The sequence below is a fragment of the Montipora foliosa genome, chromosome 11 (genome assembly GCF_036669935.1).
Source record: "Montipora foliosa isolate CH-2021 chromosome 11, ASM3666993v2, whole genome shotgun sequence".
NCBI lineage: Eukaryota > Metazoa > Cnidaria > Anthozoa > Scleractinia > Acroporidae > Montipora > Montipora foliosa.
In genome coordinates, this window is record NC_090879.1 from 11,880,258 (window position 1) to 11,895,257 (window position 15,000).

The window sequence follows — 15,000 nt, forward strand, 5'->3', positions numbered from 1 at the left end:
CAGCCGCATGCTACTAGATTGGCCTACTCCGAAATCAGTAGAACACTGACTCTGTTGTTTCTTTTGCCTCATCTCAATGCCGACGCTATAATTAAACTGGAGGGTTTTACTCTTCTACTCTGAGCTACACTTCATTCGGTGTCGTGAACTAGCCAAGAGAGATGTAAAGCCCAAAATATTCCGTTTTTGTTATTTTGTCAATGTTTTTAAAAGATATGCAGGCTATGATAATTGGCTCTTTAATCTTGATCTCGGTCGTGTGTAAAGACCTCACTGCGTTCGGTCTGTACTCACGACTTCGCTCAAGATTCTCCCATACAGACCTCCTGCTCGGTTAATAATAGCTAATTATCGATTAAATGTCGATAATCAGTTTATCGATTGACGAAGCCTGGCAAAATTCGCCTTTTTTTCCATTTTATGTTGACCATTTCCTTTTTTTCCTCCAAGGTGTTACCAGCTGGCATAATGGGAGTGATTTTGGTCAACAAATCAAGCCCCTCCTCAACTTTGGTGAGGCCGAAATGGAAAATTCCGATTTACCTTCATACATAAAACGGGACAAATATTTTATCCGCTTAAACATCTCAAATTATCGCTCTTTTCTCGTGATACAAAAACGACACGTTTGTTCTGGAAACAATTACATTTTGATAAAATAAGAGCGGAGCTGGAACGCCAAGCGGAGCACCATAACTATAGGAACAGAACCACATGCATGCGTCGACAATTCTTTTTTCATGGTTAACTTTAACATGGCTAGAGGCGTGGATCGCTGGTGCCTGCGCCCTACGATAAATACGACGACTTCGCGCTACATGGCGGCAATACTCCAGCCACTAGAAGGTCGACCGAGGCATGCTGCCTCGATGTTGGATATTTTGATATTTAACATCCATTTTATGGTCAATTGACACCTGTCAAAACAAGGTATCTACTGACCAGTATCACGTGACCATAACGCGGGCTCAGGTTCACATTTTTTTTCAAGTTCACCGCTGCACGGCTACTGGTTTTCGATTGGATCACAGGCTAGAACCACGTTAACTTATTGTAGTCAGGAGCTCTGCTTTTAGGCTTAGCTAAATCTATATATTATTTTTCCTTGTACGTGGGGTTTACTCTGAAGTCGCCTCGGTTTTAATTCTTTTCAGATTAACGCCGTGAGCTCCGTGAGCATGACAAGCGTCATAGTATCAGGCATAACAGCGTATCAATATATATGGACTGTGAATAGAGTACTGGCCGTCAACCTATTGAGCACGAGGAATTCGGGCTCCTTTCCTTTTGTCAAGAAGGACGCAGCTCTTAAACTCACCGACCAGAAAAATACTGCGGTAGCAATAAGCTCCTTGGTTGCAATATTTTGCATCACTGAGGTTGCTATTGCCGTTTGTGCTGCTTGGATCAGTGATTCTCTCTTCCAGACCCCCCAAGAGAATCAAGTCAGTCAGGTATGTCAAGTAATATATCTTTTTTATCTTTTACAAATAACTTTCATACCATGGCATAAAAAAATCAGTCAGTTACAATACAAGTAAAGCGTTGTATACCGATGGTATTACACCCAACCTTCCCAACACGCGTTGCGCGCGTTTCGCATTGATTGCGTTGGCCACTGTATTCACTATCAGTTAGTAATGGTAATTGCACCGAGTGGAGTACAATTCAGGGAGTAATCGGGCGAGTAATTTCAAAATCGGACGAGCGCAATAAACATAGGTAATACAATTGCAAAGATCACAAAAATTAAAATGTAATGACTTACAAAAAGAAATTACAACTAACTGAAAAGAACCATAACCCAAAATCTACGATTTGCGGTCATTACAGTCACTAACAAGACTTAAACAAACAAAAGTGCTCTAAAGAGTAAAAACGTCTCAAATCTTCTTTTTGTCTATCTCAAACTTTGTGCAATTACGTATCCCAGTCCAATTACTTATTAATAGTATTTATAACAAATTTCGAAATTAAAAACGTCTTTGGGAGACTTGTTTGAGCGAAAAAGTCAGTAGCGCTTGCTATAAATTTTAATAAAACGGTCCGCAATGCGTACTTGTGGGCTTATGGCAACACAGTGTCATTCCATAATTGGGTTGACATATTCCAGAAGTACTAGAACGATAAAAATAGGAAACATTAAGAAGGAAGCCATTAAAGCGCACGTAATTGACATGAGAGTCACGTGGGCATCCGATTACAGGTATCCAATTACAAAAACTTGTAATATTTGGATACCTGTAATTTGACATCCAGGTGATCGCGCGCCGATTACGTGACAAATAGGCGCGCGGAGAACCGATCGCGATCAAGAATTTTCCTATAGAAAAGATTAATCAATTAATTAATCAATCAATCATTCATTCAAATCGTCCGCCCGTTATATTTCACGGCTTTTTTTTCCAGTTCAAATGCTAACCGTGATTGGCATGGCTCAATGTAAAGCTGTTGAAATATAATTTTCCTTTTAATTGAACTTTCAGGCAAGAAATGTGAATAACCAGTTTGAAGACGGACAAATCCCATTGTCGCCCACCTATACAGCAGCTCAGCCGATGATTGGTATTCCACCATCCAGCAACAATGCCCTTCAGTAGCTGTCTTGCTTGCTTTTTCACAGTTATTATGTTTAGCGTAATCTGTACTCCTATCGTCAACGATATGCGTCATCTCTGTGGACTCACTTGGCTGCGACAGACCAGGCTAAACCACATTCGATTTGTTGAATTGAACATAATCCAAATCTTTTTTTTTTTTTTGCAACAAATGTAACTTAGCGATTTACCCCTTAGCACTGTTTCTCTAACGTTTTATTGTTCATCGCTACCAAAATAAACTTAATTCTTAGTAAAATTATCGCAATAAAAAGTGTGGCAATAATCAATAAAGAGGTGACGCATATTCTCAAAGTCCTAACATGTCTGTTCAGCCCAGAAAACCCTGTCAATCCTCTCTCCACCATTGTATAATTACAGGCCGCATCCCAGGCGAATGCAGATCAATATTACGCTATTCCGCGTATGAAAATGGTTCATGCGCTTTCTCATAGGGTGAAAGTTCACAGTGATTCCAGAATGATTTAAGTCTAAACGTCAAACAAACAAACAAACAAACCCTGAAAACTTCCTTTCCTTTCCTTTACTTTTTCTGTATTCTCGTGCCTGTGCTTGTTCTTTCTTCCGCTTCTGGTCGCATTACTCTTTGTTTGTCACTGAGTTATACCGTAAAATTCTGGTTATAGGCCTCCCCCTGATTATAGGCCCATCTACTTGGAAACAAAAAAAAAATCATCCGGTTATAAGCCCCCCCCGATAATAGCCTCCCCTCTAGTTTTCCTTGTTTTCTTAATATTATGTACTCTTGCAGAACCCTGTACTACTTCAAACACAAAATTATGAAAGAAGACGGAATAATAACAACTGAGAGAATTAAGTGCAGGAAGCCCCGCCGCCGTGAACTAGGAATCAAGATATATAACAATGACATCGACGATGAACTCTGAGCCTCCGCTTTGTTGCGTTCCGGTTACCTTCACGTTGTTAAGTTTTGATTTTGTTCCTAAAATTGACATGTATTCGATTTATAATTAGGCTTGAAGGTTTAATTAAAAATTAGTAAATTAAAAACCTATTTCCGGCAACACCGCTGTGGTTCATTTCAAAACCGTATTATTATTGTTACGTTTTTTTTATATTCCGCCGTTTTCTTTATTTCCTTTTGTTCGTCCACCATCATTTGTACATACGTCGTCGTTACCTGTGTCTTCAAAGATTGGTTGCAAACTTAGAGAACTTCTGGCCTTTTGAGTGAATACGAAAATAGCCAGAAATGAGATATTTCTGCACCTGGCCATGGAGTAGTGGACACTAAAGCTAACCCAATCAATGCACAATGTGGGTACGATGGAGGACTATATTAAAGATGAATATCATGTGGGTGTCCATTTTAGACCGGCACCTCGTTCAGTGTACCTAATTTTGTAATTTTAATTATTACTTCCGGGCATTTATTCTTAATTTCGTTTGGCCTTTTATCCGTTTAGGCAAACTGTGGAAGCGAGCTTCGAACTGTGTGGCCCCTTAGCCGCGCTATCTCTTAAGAGATGGCCCCTACCCAGAAGTCTCTCCAATTGCATTAAACGACAGTGGAGCGAGGTTTGCTTCGTCGTTCAACCCAGCTGGGCCAGAAAACAAAAATCAGAGTAGCATTTGCACTTGTACTCCAAAAGAGAAACATTTGTATAATTATCATGCCCCGTTGCCCCAACAGTACTCCTCGTTATTATCGAATGTAAAATGTGATTACTAACCACAGCAAGGTCAATTGACCAGTTTTATTTAAACCAAAAAACCTTGCATTACATATATGCTAAAGCAACGGGAAATATTACAGCAAGTCAACGGAATTTCCTTTTTTGCATGGTTTTTTCCAACCATCTGACGCCTCACAATGGAAAGGCCAATTTAAAATGTCCGAAAACGCTGTTCATACATGCAAGGGCTTAAAACACAATTTCCTTTAATACTTATTCTTCATGATCACTAAGTCCACTGTGAGTTTTGCTTTAGCTAGGAGTCAAGTTATCACGGTCTTGGACTGGAACAGGACATTGAGAAACCAATAAAGATCAAACAGAGCTCTGCATTCATGCACATCATAGATGTGAAAGCATTTCCCTTGAAGATAGCCTGCAAACGACCAAAAAGAAACTCTTATAAATTCATCGATTAACTAAATGGTATACCATGTTCGATGCTAGAATGGTCATTTTAATACAAAGGAAACACTTTGTGTCAAAAATAATTAGCACAGCACTCAGTTATGTAACTACTAATTGAGTCGTAGATCAATAGGGAGCTAGTTTCATCAGCGGGGTTCTCAATTGGCTGCCAAAAAACCAGTGACTACTTGCACTAGGCGCGTCAGCAGAGCAATGAACCAATCAGAATTCGGAGGAAATACGAGTCACGCGCTTCTTACGTCCAAAACTGACGCGTTTGCTCTTGCTAGGGGAGTCCTAGTTTGATCAGATAAACGTATGAATGGAGAAGTTCTCAATAGTATACATTTTTCAAACTTTAACATTTTTCTCCTCTAAAGTGCCTATAACCGATTGAACTTTCACTTTTTTATTGGCTTTGAAAGACGGGAAAAGTGATCCCACTTTGTCCATAGCGGAGCAATGAAGGGGAATGGGCTCGATACCGAGTTGACGTCACAAATTATAATTTGCAAAGCTGTTTTCAAAGAACTACATTTAACCCATTTCCCTTCTTTGCTCGGTTATTGATCAAAGCATGACAACTTTTCCCGTCTTTGAAAGCCAATAAATACGTGAAATTTCAATCAAAAGGTTCTGAAACAATACAATGTATTTGGGACGATGTCGGAGAATAAATAAAGTGGAAAAGTGTGTTGAGGTGATAGGCACTTCAAAGTTTTCATTATGTTCTTAAATACTATAACAGCTTTTCTATATGCATATTTTTAATCTCTTAGCCAAATTTAGATTTTTCTCTCAAGGGAAGGTACAGATTTATTAGTGCTCCTGTACTGTTAAGAATTACTCTCCTTATTTCCAGGTGAACCTCCCAGTCCTACTATATTAGGAAATTACTAACGTTTTGCTAGTCACGGAGTCTGATACTAAATTATATGTGGAAATGACACGTATGTAGGCTTCTGATATAAGTATCGCACTTAGAAGAATGAATGACTGATAAAGAACCATTCTGGACCAGAAAACTGAAGTCTTGCTCGTAACTAACGGATAACAGCCAACTCGTTCCCAGAGCTTTTCTCTGCAATGGAGAAAGCCGTGGGAACAAGGTTAGGATAACAGCCTCTTACCTTCTTTATTACTTCAAAGCCAAATTGTTATTTCCCACTTGCTTTTTAAACTGACCGTAATAATTTCCTGGTGGCGTGTAGCGTGCTACTACATAAGTCTTTGTCCAAAAGCCTCTCTTTATCGAGGCAATTCCAACGCCAAGCTTCTTTGTTGACTTCCAGACCACCTATCGATGGACATGCAAATGTGAACTCAACTGTGATGAGATAAAGCTGCGTAAAAAAAGTTTGTTATTGGTGATCTACGACGGCGTGGTTGACGAAAACGTCACCTCAAAATATAACTTTGCGCTATCGTATGTCTTTCCGGTTATTCCATCTCGTTCAAGTCGTACAATGTGCGAGAAGTATCTTAAAGAGCAAAAATTGAGAGTAAAGCATTCTCATTTGTATGCTTTCGTTGTCGTACAAAATCTCAAATTTTGTGAATTCACGTCTTTGTTGTGCGGATTGCAGCAACAATACGTGTTAAAATGCGTACCGGAAGTGCTGCATTCTCGATGACGACCGCGTCGTATATATTAGATCTTTTAAAAAGTCCTTAATACGGAGCTTCACACGAGATGTTTTTGAGCCACGGACGCCAACCGGAAATCAACATTTTGCATGTCAGGATTTCTCGGTCTCTAACTGACAGAGAAAAGGTGCTTAGCAGTAAAAATGTGGTAGTGTTGGGACCGTAATTAAAGAAAGAAACATCTCTCTTCCGCTTGCCGTCCGTTCCTCAAAAACGTCGCTTGCGTAAGCTCCTTGAAAAAGAAATTTGTTCTAGAATACGGCATCGAAATGTGGAAAAAGTGACCAGTTACGTGAAAAAGAAAGAATGTATATTTTTGCACATCGTGGAGCCATGCTTTGAACTGAACAATTAAAATAAATCAGACATAATATCGTTCAGATTTGCAGCCGCGAGAGGGTAACAATTTTGCTACGTAAAAGAATAGCTGTTATTTGGAGCATAATGCAACTCTCGCTCCAGGCCGTTGACGGTCATGGAGAGAGCGTTGCGCGACGTTTAATACAGGGCCATCAGAGAGGAATTCGAAGTTGGTTGCAATTGTCAGTTAGGATGGTCATGCATTAGCCCAATTTGTTCGCATTCTAAAATTAGGACACAACTCTGCACCTCAGGTTGCCTTTCGCTTTGATAAAGTTATCATACACAAGAACAACCAAGTAAAAATGGCTGAAGGGCAAAACACCTCAGAAGAACATAAAATCTTTGCATACATTTTCTGGTTAGAAGCGCCAGGATCCGGCGCATTTGTCTTGTGTGCTTGGTCCCGTTGCTAATTAAATTGTTCACAGTTAAACTGCGATGATCAGTCTGACCAAAACTGGCGCTCCTTGTCGTTTTACCACTTATAATTAAAGCCAACATTAGCAAAAACCACAGTGGGTAAAAATAAAAATTGAAAGAAAAAGCTGGCTTTTTACCCGGGGCTTTTTATTTTGAGTCCCTTTCAGAAGTAACCAAGGTCCCACTTACCTGAGTAAAATGCCCTATTTGGCCACCAGTGACCTCAGAAAGGGAATTTGGAGGATCCTCGAATGGGTAAATCGACTCCTCGCTATACCTGAGAATTTCAAATTCCTATAGTAAATAAAGTTCTATGAATTTGACCATCATAATGATGAAAATCATTTTTCACGTAATTTAAAAAATGAGTTTGTAAATGTGCACCGAAACCAAAGAGCTTTCAATTCTTCAATTATACGAAACTACAGCACCAGGTTTTGCAATTGTCTTTGTTTTAAAGTTTGTTTAGCACAGTTTATATTAGCAAACTTTATCAGGTTAGTCTAGTGAAGGCGCCGTGAAAAGCGAAATGAACTTTCGTTCGGCATTCCATTTGACTCTACTTTGGGGCTGTCGTTTGAGCTGATGGAGGCTGTAGTCGACAACAAAGAAAAAAACGATCTTATTACAGCTGTAGTTACCTATTTTACGAGACTGTAGTATTGGCCTTTGCCCTTTCTGCACGCGTAATCGCCGGTGACTGAGTGCTGTTCTAACCGGCTAGAACTGAGTGTCCATTCTACCGGCCGTTTTTATACCAGAGAGAAATAATTCATCGAGACGAACTATGCATCTGTCATTTTATTCGTTTAGCGTGAAGACGATACGGAAAACTTTGAGTTGAGGCTAATCGTCGACAAGATTCCGTAGTCCGTTCTTGTCCAAGCTGTTCCTCCCTTTCCATTTTAACATGCTCCGCGCATACGCATTCAGTTTGCGACGCTAGTGTGTTTTGTTTAGGTTTTTAAGGCCGTCATTGCCCGTAATGCGAGATGAGAACACTGATCTGTGTATTAACAGAACAGTATGTGAGACGTATAATCCGTCTGGGACGAACATGGGCGAACATTTTTAGTGCGTCTGTTAAATATGTATAGACCTTATTCCAAAATGGCCGTCATTTAAATAATCTTTTGTTTTTATTCAAATTAGCCCTTGATGCCTCGTTCTTGAGCTGAAAATTCAAAAGAATATTTTTCCTTGAACGAGGCGTCCAGGTCTAATTTCAATAAAAACAAAAGAATATCTAAATGGCGGCCATTTTGGAATAAGGTGTATAGTGTAAGAACAGGCACGTAAAAAGAACCGGGTCTTGACGAATTCTCCGCTTTATTTTTAGTGCGTTTTGGAATACACCGATACTAAATCCGATGGTTCGTCTCATGATGTGTCTTAAGTCCCTCTTTACAATCGACAAACAGGACAGAAACAAAACAAATTTTGCGCAAGTTCATCCCGGTCGAATTATCAATGCGTCTCTAGCATAAAAACGACCAACACGCATTTGGACCCACGTTATTTTCCAAGGGGCATGCTGGTATTGGAAGCTCTTCGTAGATACCAGATCTGCCGAAATAAGCGCTTGATGTATACATGTTACAAGAAGTATATAATCACCAGGCCTCCAGAGCGTCCTTGCATGTTGCGTGATTTCCACTACTTGTTGTGGCTTTATAATACAGATTTTCACCGGCTTTACGAACACTCCAAGGCGCATGCTCCATCTTGTCCTCATTTGCAAGGTGAATGGCCCAGGTCCTAGCCTTTTTGGCCAGCGTCTCATCCCATGATAGTGCTCCGGCTCCATGCAAGATACGCTTGGAGTTATGAGCCCGGAGGCATTCCCGGATATTGACTGTGAGGTCAGAAGAAGAAAAAAGCATTATTTTAATTATTGCACTGAGAGAGATGAAGTTCTTATAAATGATTATTGCTTTGGCCGTTTTCAGTAACAATTATGCTGGAGATCGGATCGATTATTACGGACAAGCTGACAAGCAGAAAAAAGATACAAAGAGCGACTACTTATTAACGAAGTTGCGATTTTTCTCGCGGGAAACTGAAAGGGGAATTCAGCTTCCTGGAGACAATGCCTCTTTTATTGCCTTTTATTTCAACTACGGATTAGTGACACAGACAGTTATTTATTTTAAAAGTCTTGATAACAACCTTCAAGTAGTCTTGGTCTCGGGGGTGCTGTAGGACGCGCTGAAAAAGCAAAAAACGGGAAGGAAACTTCAATAAATTAATGAAGCATGACAGAAGATTAATCAGTCAAATTTGTCGCCTTCCCATTCGATATTGGTCACCTCACCAAACTGAATAGTGCTCAAATAAGTGCGACAATTGAGTTGCCAACGTCCATTTTGCTTTGTCTTACTAAGCCTCCTGATTGGCTAAAACTACTCTTAACATTGTCAGTCATAGGACTGTCATACAACAAATTTAAACCAAAACCCACTCCAATTGGCGAGTATTTCTGCGGTTTTCCACAGCTGACTGTGTTAGCTCAAATTATCCGCAATCCTTGATTTATTTTGAGTCGGCGTCAGTGATTGCTCCAATAATAGTTCTTATTATTCATTCAAAATATTTGCCCGTTTCTGATTGGTTAAAACCACACGCATAATTCACCATAACCAGCTACTGTTCACCAAATTTGGAAAGAAACTTCGTCATCTTGAATCGATGACGTCAAAAGTGCAGCCCGCTGCAGATTATTGAACCGATGACGTCAAAATCACGTCAAAAGTGCACTTACTTACTTAGATCTCTCCGCGCAAGAAGGCGCAAAAGTGCAGCCCGCTGCAAATTATTAAACCGTTGACCGAAAAAAGCTGGGGACGAGATTGTGTTATTTTTGTTGAGCAGAAAAATGGCTGCGACTAGGTTTAGAAGTTTGAGCGAAGAAAATATTTTGAATGAATAATAAAGCAATTATTGAATTCGGCTTTTGTAGCAATTATTGAATTCGGCTTTTTTGGAGGCGCGGTGGCCTCATGCATATGGTTAGTGCGCTCGACTCCGGATCGAGTGGTCCGGGTTCGGGGCCTGGCAGGGGACATTGTGTTGTGTTCTTGGGCAAGACACTTTACTCTCACGGTGCCTCTCTCCACCCAGGTGTGTAAATGGGTACCGGCGTAATGCTGGGGGTAACCCTGCGATGGACTAGCATCCCATCCAGGGGGGAGTACAAATACTCCTAGTCGCTTCATGCTACAGAAACCGGAGATAAGCGCCGGCCTGATGAGCCTTCTGGCTCGTAAGCGGAGACTTTTTTTTTTTTGTAGAATAAGAAGAATTCTGCGATCTCGGAGGATGTTATCCACCTCGGCCTTCGGCGTTGGTGGATAACACCCTCCTCGACCTGCAGAATTCTTCATATCCTACTCAGCCTCATTCAATAATTGCTAATTATATCACTACTGAAAATTACTCTTAAACCCATCTCAAGTGAAACAGAGCAAACGACAAGATAACCTTCGCAGAGTCCGCAAGAGGCTGGACACGTCTTTTGCATAAAGGAAGCGTAGATGCTAGTTGGTTCACAGAATTTCCTGTCTTTCCAAATTCCACAGCTTGACATTTTGTCACCCCCTCCCTCGGGACACACTATAAGATAAAGATAAATTATATGGCATCAGGAATCCTCCAAGTATTAACTTTCAGTCACTTCGAGTTGGCATTACTTTACAGATCACTTGTTGTTGTAATTAATCTTTGACAAGGTGAGAGACTAGAGCGCATGAATCTCGAGTGGTATTTAGATTTCATTTTGCATGCATTGGACTTCATCTCAGTCAGTTTAATATTCCATAGTAAAGTAAAGTAAAGTGGTGCATTTATATAGCGCCCTTATCACTAACGTCTCAAGGGCGCTTTACAATGATCAATTTACCCCCAGCGGACTGGAAGCATATACCGTACCATATTCCCCGAAATAGCGATGTTTCTCGTGACGTCACACATCGTTGTTAACATGCCAACCAGTACCTGATTGGCTGTTGACACAATGACTTCTCTTGTTCCGTGGTTGGCAAATGTGAATATCAAAAGAAATGTGACGTCATGTTTGTAAACAAGAAATATCGCTACATGAAAGTTTGAACAAGTTTGTAGGAGAAAAGGTTGTTTGCGCGTGGAACGGTTAACGTTTACGCCTTGACTTAAAGCCGCTAGGATTTTCCAGTTGTCTACAAGAGACAAGTGCGTATTAAATTGCCCAGATAAATGCGAGGCGGATCACTTCTACCTTTCGTCTATACTTTATTTCATTTTTCACGGGAACACAATAGGGAGTTTAAGATCTACGACGCGACGGCAACGAAAACGAAAACGTCACAAATTTTGCATATTTAATGAGCAAAAACAATAGCTTTGCACGCTCTGCACGTGCATTTTTAGGTTTTGTACATTTCTTTCACGTTTTCGGCAAATCTACGACGTGAAATGACCAATTCTCAAGTTTTACGGAGAACGTGAACAAAACGCAGAGAATTTGAATTTTCTTTCGTAGATTCAATACCGTACCTCCTAATTCAGTTCCTGGAAAGTTACACTAGTTTTTACAAGATAGACAAGCCGACATAACGACGACAAAGATTAATAAACCTGAACTTGCAATTTTAAATGACGTTTTCGTTACCGTCGCGTCGCAGATCTTAAACTCCCTAATTTGACCTGCTCTCAACTGAGTGACTTCATAGCTCAGTTGGTAGAGCATTGCACCCGCATCAATAGGGTTATGGTTTCGAATCTCGTTGGAGCCACCTGAATCTTTCAGGTGTCTATATGTCAATATGAGACAATTGCATAAATTGTCCAGATGAGTGCGATGATCAATTCTACATTTGATTCGTCTTATCCGTACTTCAAATCGATGCCAACTTGACTTCTTTTCCCAAAAATACAGTTGCGCCTTTTCGTGTGTTTGTAATTATGCTTTCAATTCTCATCTACTGTAAACTGTCTTCCAAATAAGAATTGACAATGATCTGACCACATCGCCTTCCTTACTGAGCGGAACAATGAAGCAATTTTAACCCATGCAAAACTGACACCACCACAGAAATTTTACGAGTAAGGAAGCATCTTTAGACATCGGAGATTTTCACGTCCTGTAATACTTACAAGTAAAACTAGGAAAACTAGAAGTTATCAAAGTTTACCGACGACTTGTAAAATAATTATTCTTTGAAATTAAGGCTTATATTAACACTTACTGCCTCTTTTAGCCAAGGCCCAGTAGTCTACGGGTGGCTTAGGAGGAGCAATAGATTTGCCAACACGTCCCCCACAGACACTTACGAACATCAGCACCACTAACATGACCTTCATTGTATTTGATGCCATCTGCAAAAACTTGTCTCAGCTTGTGGGTTTCTTCTTACTCGAACCCTAGAGAGAAACTTTAAAAAACGTTGGAGACGCTCACGCATTAAATCTTCGTATTGTCAAGTTACGCAGAGAGAGAGAGAGAAAGATTGGTGGGACTATATCACAATTGCTTAATTAAAGTTGATTTTTGTTTGTTTGTCTTCCTCCGCGATTAAACAACTGTAAAATAAAACTTCCTCGATACTCACGGGTAAGACTGCGCAGTCACTTTTTTGAAACTTTAAAAGCTACGTAGCTTTCTTCAGCCTCTCTTTTTCTCTCGCTTTTTCTAGAAACTTTATAGACTTAACTCTGTCCAATGAGAGAAGATTTCATGTGACAAAAGGCTAGCCTACCGCTCGGATGAGAAAACGAGTGCGAGTGTTTTACCGAGGTTTTCAAACACGAGAAAACTGATGAAAGCCCGAGTTCGTTAGGCCGAGGGCTTTTGTTGTTCTCGAGTGTTTGGAAACCACGGAAAAACACGAAGCACGAGTTTTTGAAATGGCTTCTCAATCAGCGTCTAATTGCAAACAAAAGAAAACAAAAGAACAAAAGAAAGCGACATAAACTAAGAATAGAGCCAGGATTCGAGCCAGGATCCGAGCTAGGATCCGAGCTAGGATCCGAGCCAGGATCCGAGCCAGGATCCGAGCCAGGATTCGAGCCAGGATCCGAGCTAGGATCCGAGCCAGGATTCGAGACCTAACCGAGACCTAACCTAACCTAACCGAGACCTACCCTAACCCTACCTAGACCTAACTAGACTAGAACCAACCTAAATAGACCTAACCTAACCGATTCGAGACCTAACCTAACCGAGAGATTCGAGAATAAATAGCGGAGAAAGCTCATCTTAGCTCGAATCCTGGCTGGAATCCTGGCTCGGATCCTAGCTCGAACGAATCCTGGCTCGGATCCTAGCTCGAATCCTGGCTCGAAGTTTAGGTATCCTCGCAAAAATCACATAAGCATGTGATTTTTGCTTTCTTTTGTTTAATCAGCGCACAGTTTGTGATGATAATGTCTGTGTTTTTCACAACTGAAGCTTGTTTATTTCAAGTAGCCACAATTTGCATTCAGTGGCGTCCAGCTAGTTCTGAAACACGGACGGGTTAGTTGAGCATGAATTTTGCCTGTTTCGACCGCCCAAAAGTGTGCAAGAAGAAGATTCTTTGCTTGTACAGTCCAAGCCTAAAAGGGGGCAAACAATAGAAGTAATAAAGTTTTGTTGAAGTTGTGTATTGCTTTTTCTAATTGATTTCCAAACACACGTGTTTGGATATCCAAACACGCTGTTTTTTTACCGCGGTATCAAGGTGCATCCATGTCACCTAAATGCGGGCACATAACTGATTTATCACTTGATGAATTATTAATGAGTTTGAGAATGTATTTTACAATATCTTATCTTATCTTTCATCTTGAGGCCTGAGTGGCCTGCCAGCGGGGTTGAAACTCACTGCCTACGTACTTTTTAAGTTGTCTCGGTAGGGTCATTCCTCAGCTGCACTGTAGGTTCTCTTTTTATGTTGAGACTACCTTACAAAACTAGTGTTTATCTTATTGCTCAATTACGTTCACACCAGGAGAATATTACTGCTAATTGGCATCCAGAAGTGACAAGATTTGTATTAATTATGAGACGTGGATTTTTGCATTGCTGAAATGAGCAATTGATTCAATGACAGTCCACTTCAACATGACATTCAAACTCAGCTTTGTTTGATGAATTTTTTTTAATTTCAGAGAGGCATCTCCCGAAAGGTTTTTGAGAGATTAAAACGGCAGGTTTTCATATAAATGTGCCACGTCCTTGGCGAGGCTTGCTTATCTCCTGGTTTTCATAATTAATGCTATAGTGAAAGTTTAAAGTCGACTGAATTATTGCTTTATTTTTTATCATAATATATTAAATTGAAGAGCTGAGGCTCAAAGCGGCGACTATTTTACGGCTAATGACATAAAGAAGAGCGTCGTAACTTTAGGCAAAAACAAAATTACTCAAAATATTTTTAAGAGATTCTTTTTGGAGCTTTGAATTAATGTAAACAACCTTTAATGTGATATCCAAAAAACCTTACATAATAGTGTGGTTGAATTATTTTGTCGTGTGAAAACCCTGAATCCGATCTTTCTCCACCTATACTGGGACTGTTATCACACGAAACAATATTCTGACATATTATTCAAAAGCTTTTTTTTTTCTGTTTACACCATCTACAAGTTAAGAAGCACTTGGAAGCATTTCCGATATAACGTTACTTCGTTGCAATTAAGCTTTTGTCTGGCAATCATCAGAACTTCGTAGTACACAGACTCCTAGACCTGTAAGTGCGAACCCTATTTCTTTATGGTCATCTACAGCGCATGCGCGGAATCTACTCGCTTAAAATTCATTGATTTTTCTAGAGAAAATTACAAGAAAATTACATTCTTTTCATAACGGATCTCTTTAAAAATGCATCTCT

The 15,000-nt window shown here is 40.1% G+C and overlaps 2 protein-coding genes across 12 annotated transcripts in view; one reads left to right on the top strand and one right to left on the bottom strand.

The window, feature by feature from the left end:
• The window catches only part of LOC137976145 (uncharacterized), a 20,488-nt gene extending 16,855 nt beyond the window's left edge, over positions 1 to 3,633 (top strand). Inside the window, exons 2-4 of one of the 3 annotated variants that reach the window (XM_068823435.1) lie at positions 451 to 513; positions 1,155 to 1,454; positions 3,370 to 3,633. In XM_068823435.1, the coding sequence (XP_068679536.1) occupies positions 451 to 513; positions 1,155 to 1,454; positions 3,370 to 3,426 (420 nt within the window). In that variant the 3' untranslated portion in view covers positions 3,427 to 3,633. Of the gene's footprint in view, positions 1 to 450; positions 514 to 1,154; positions 1,455 to 2,486; positions 2,897 to 3,369 lie in introns of those variants that run through there. The other 2 variants (XM_068823434.1, XM_068823436.1) reach the window with 2 other exon arrangements.
• A 684-nt stretch (positions 3,634 to 4,317) lies between these two features.
• Positions 4,318 to 15,000, bottom strand: part of LOC137975411 (ectin-like) — a 15,804-nt gene continuing 5,121 nt past the window's right edge. For 7 of the 9 annotated variants that reach the window (XM_068822525.1, XM_068822528.1, XM_068822522.1 and 4 more), the window contains 7 exons: positions 12,376 to 12,561; positions 10,634 to 10,765; positions 9,323 to 9,361; positions 8,771 to 9,008; positions 7,343 to 7,430; positions 5,854 to 6,020; positions 4,318 to 4,691 (listed from right to left, as the gene is read on the bottom strand). In XM_068822525.1, coding sequence (XP_068678626.1) covers positions 5,862 to 6,020; positions 7,343 to 7,430; positions 8,771 to 9,008; positions 9,323 to 9,361; positions 10,634 to 10,765; positions 12,376 to 12,505 — 786 coding nt within the window. In that variant the 5' untranslated portion in view covers positions 12,506 to 12,561 and the 3' untranslated portion in view covers positions 4,318 to 4,691; positions 5,854 to 5,861. The remainder of the gene's footprint in view (positions 4,692 to 5,853; positions 6,021 to 7,342; positions 7,431 to 8,770; positions 9,009 to 9,322; positions 9,362 to 10,633; positions 10,766 to 12,375; positions 12,562 to 15,000) is intronic. The other 2 variants (XM_068822530.1, XM_068822526.1) reach the window with 1 other exon arrangement.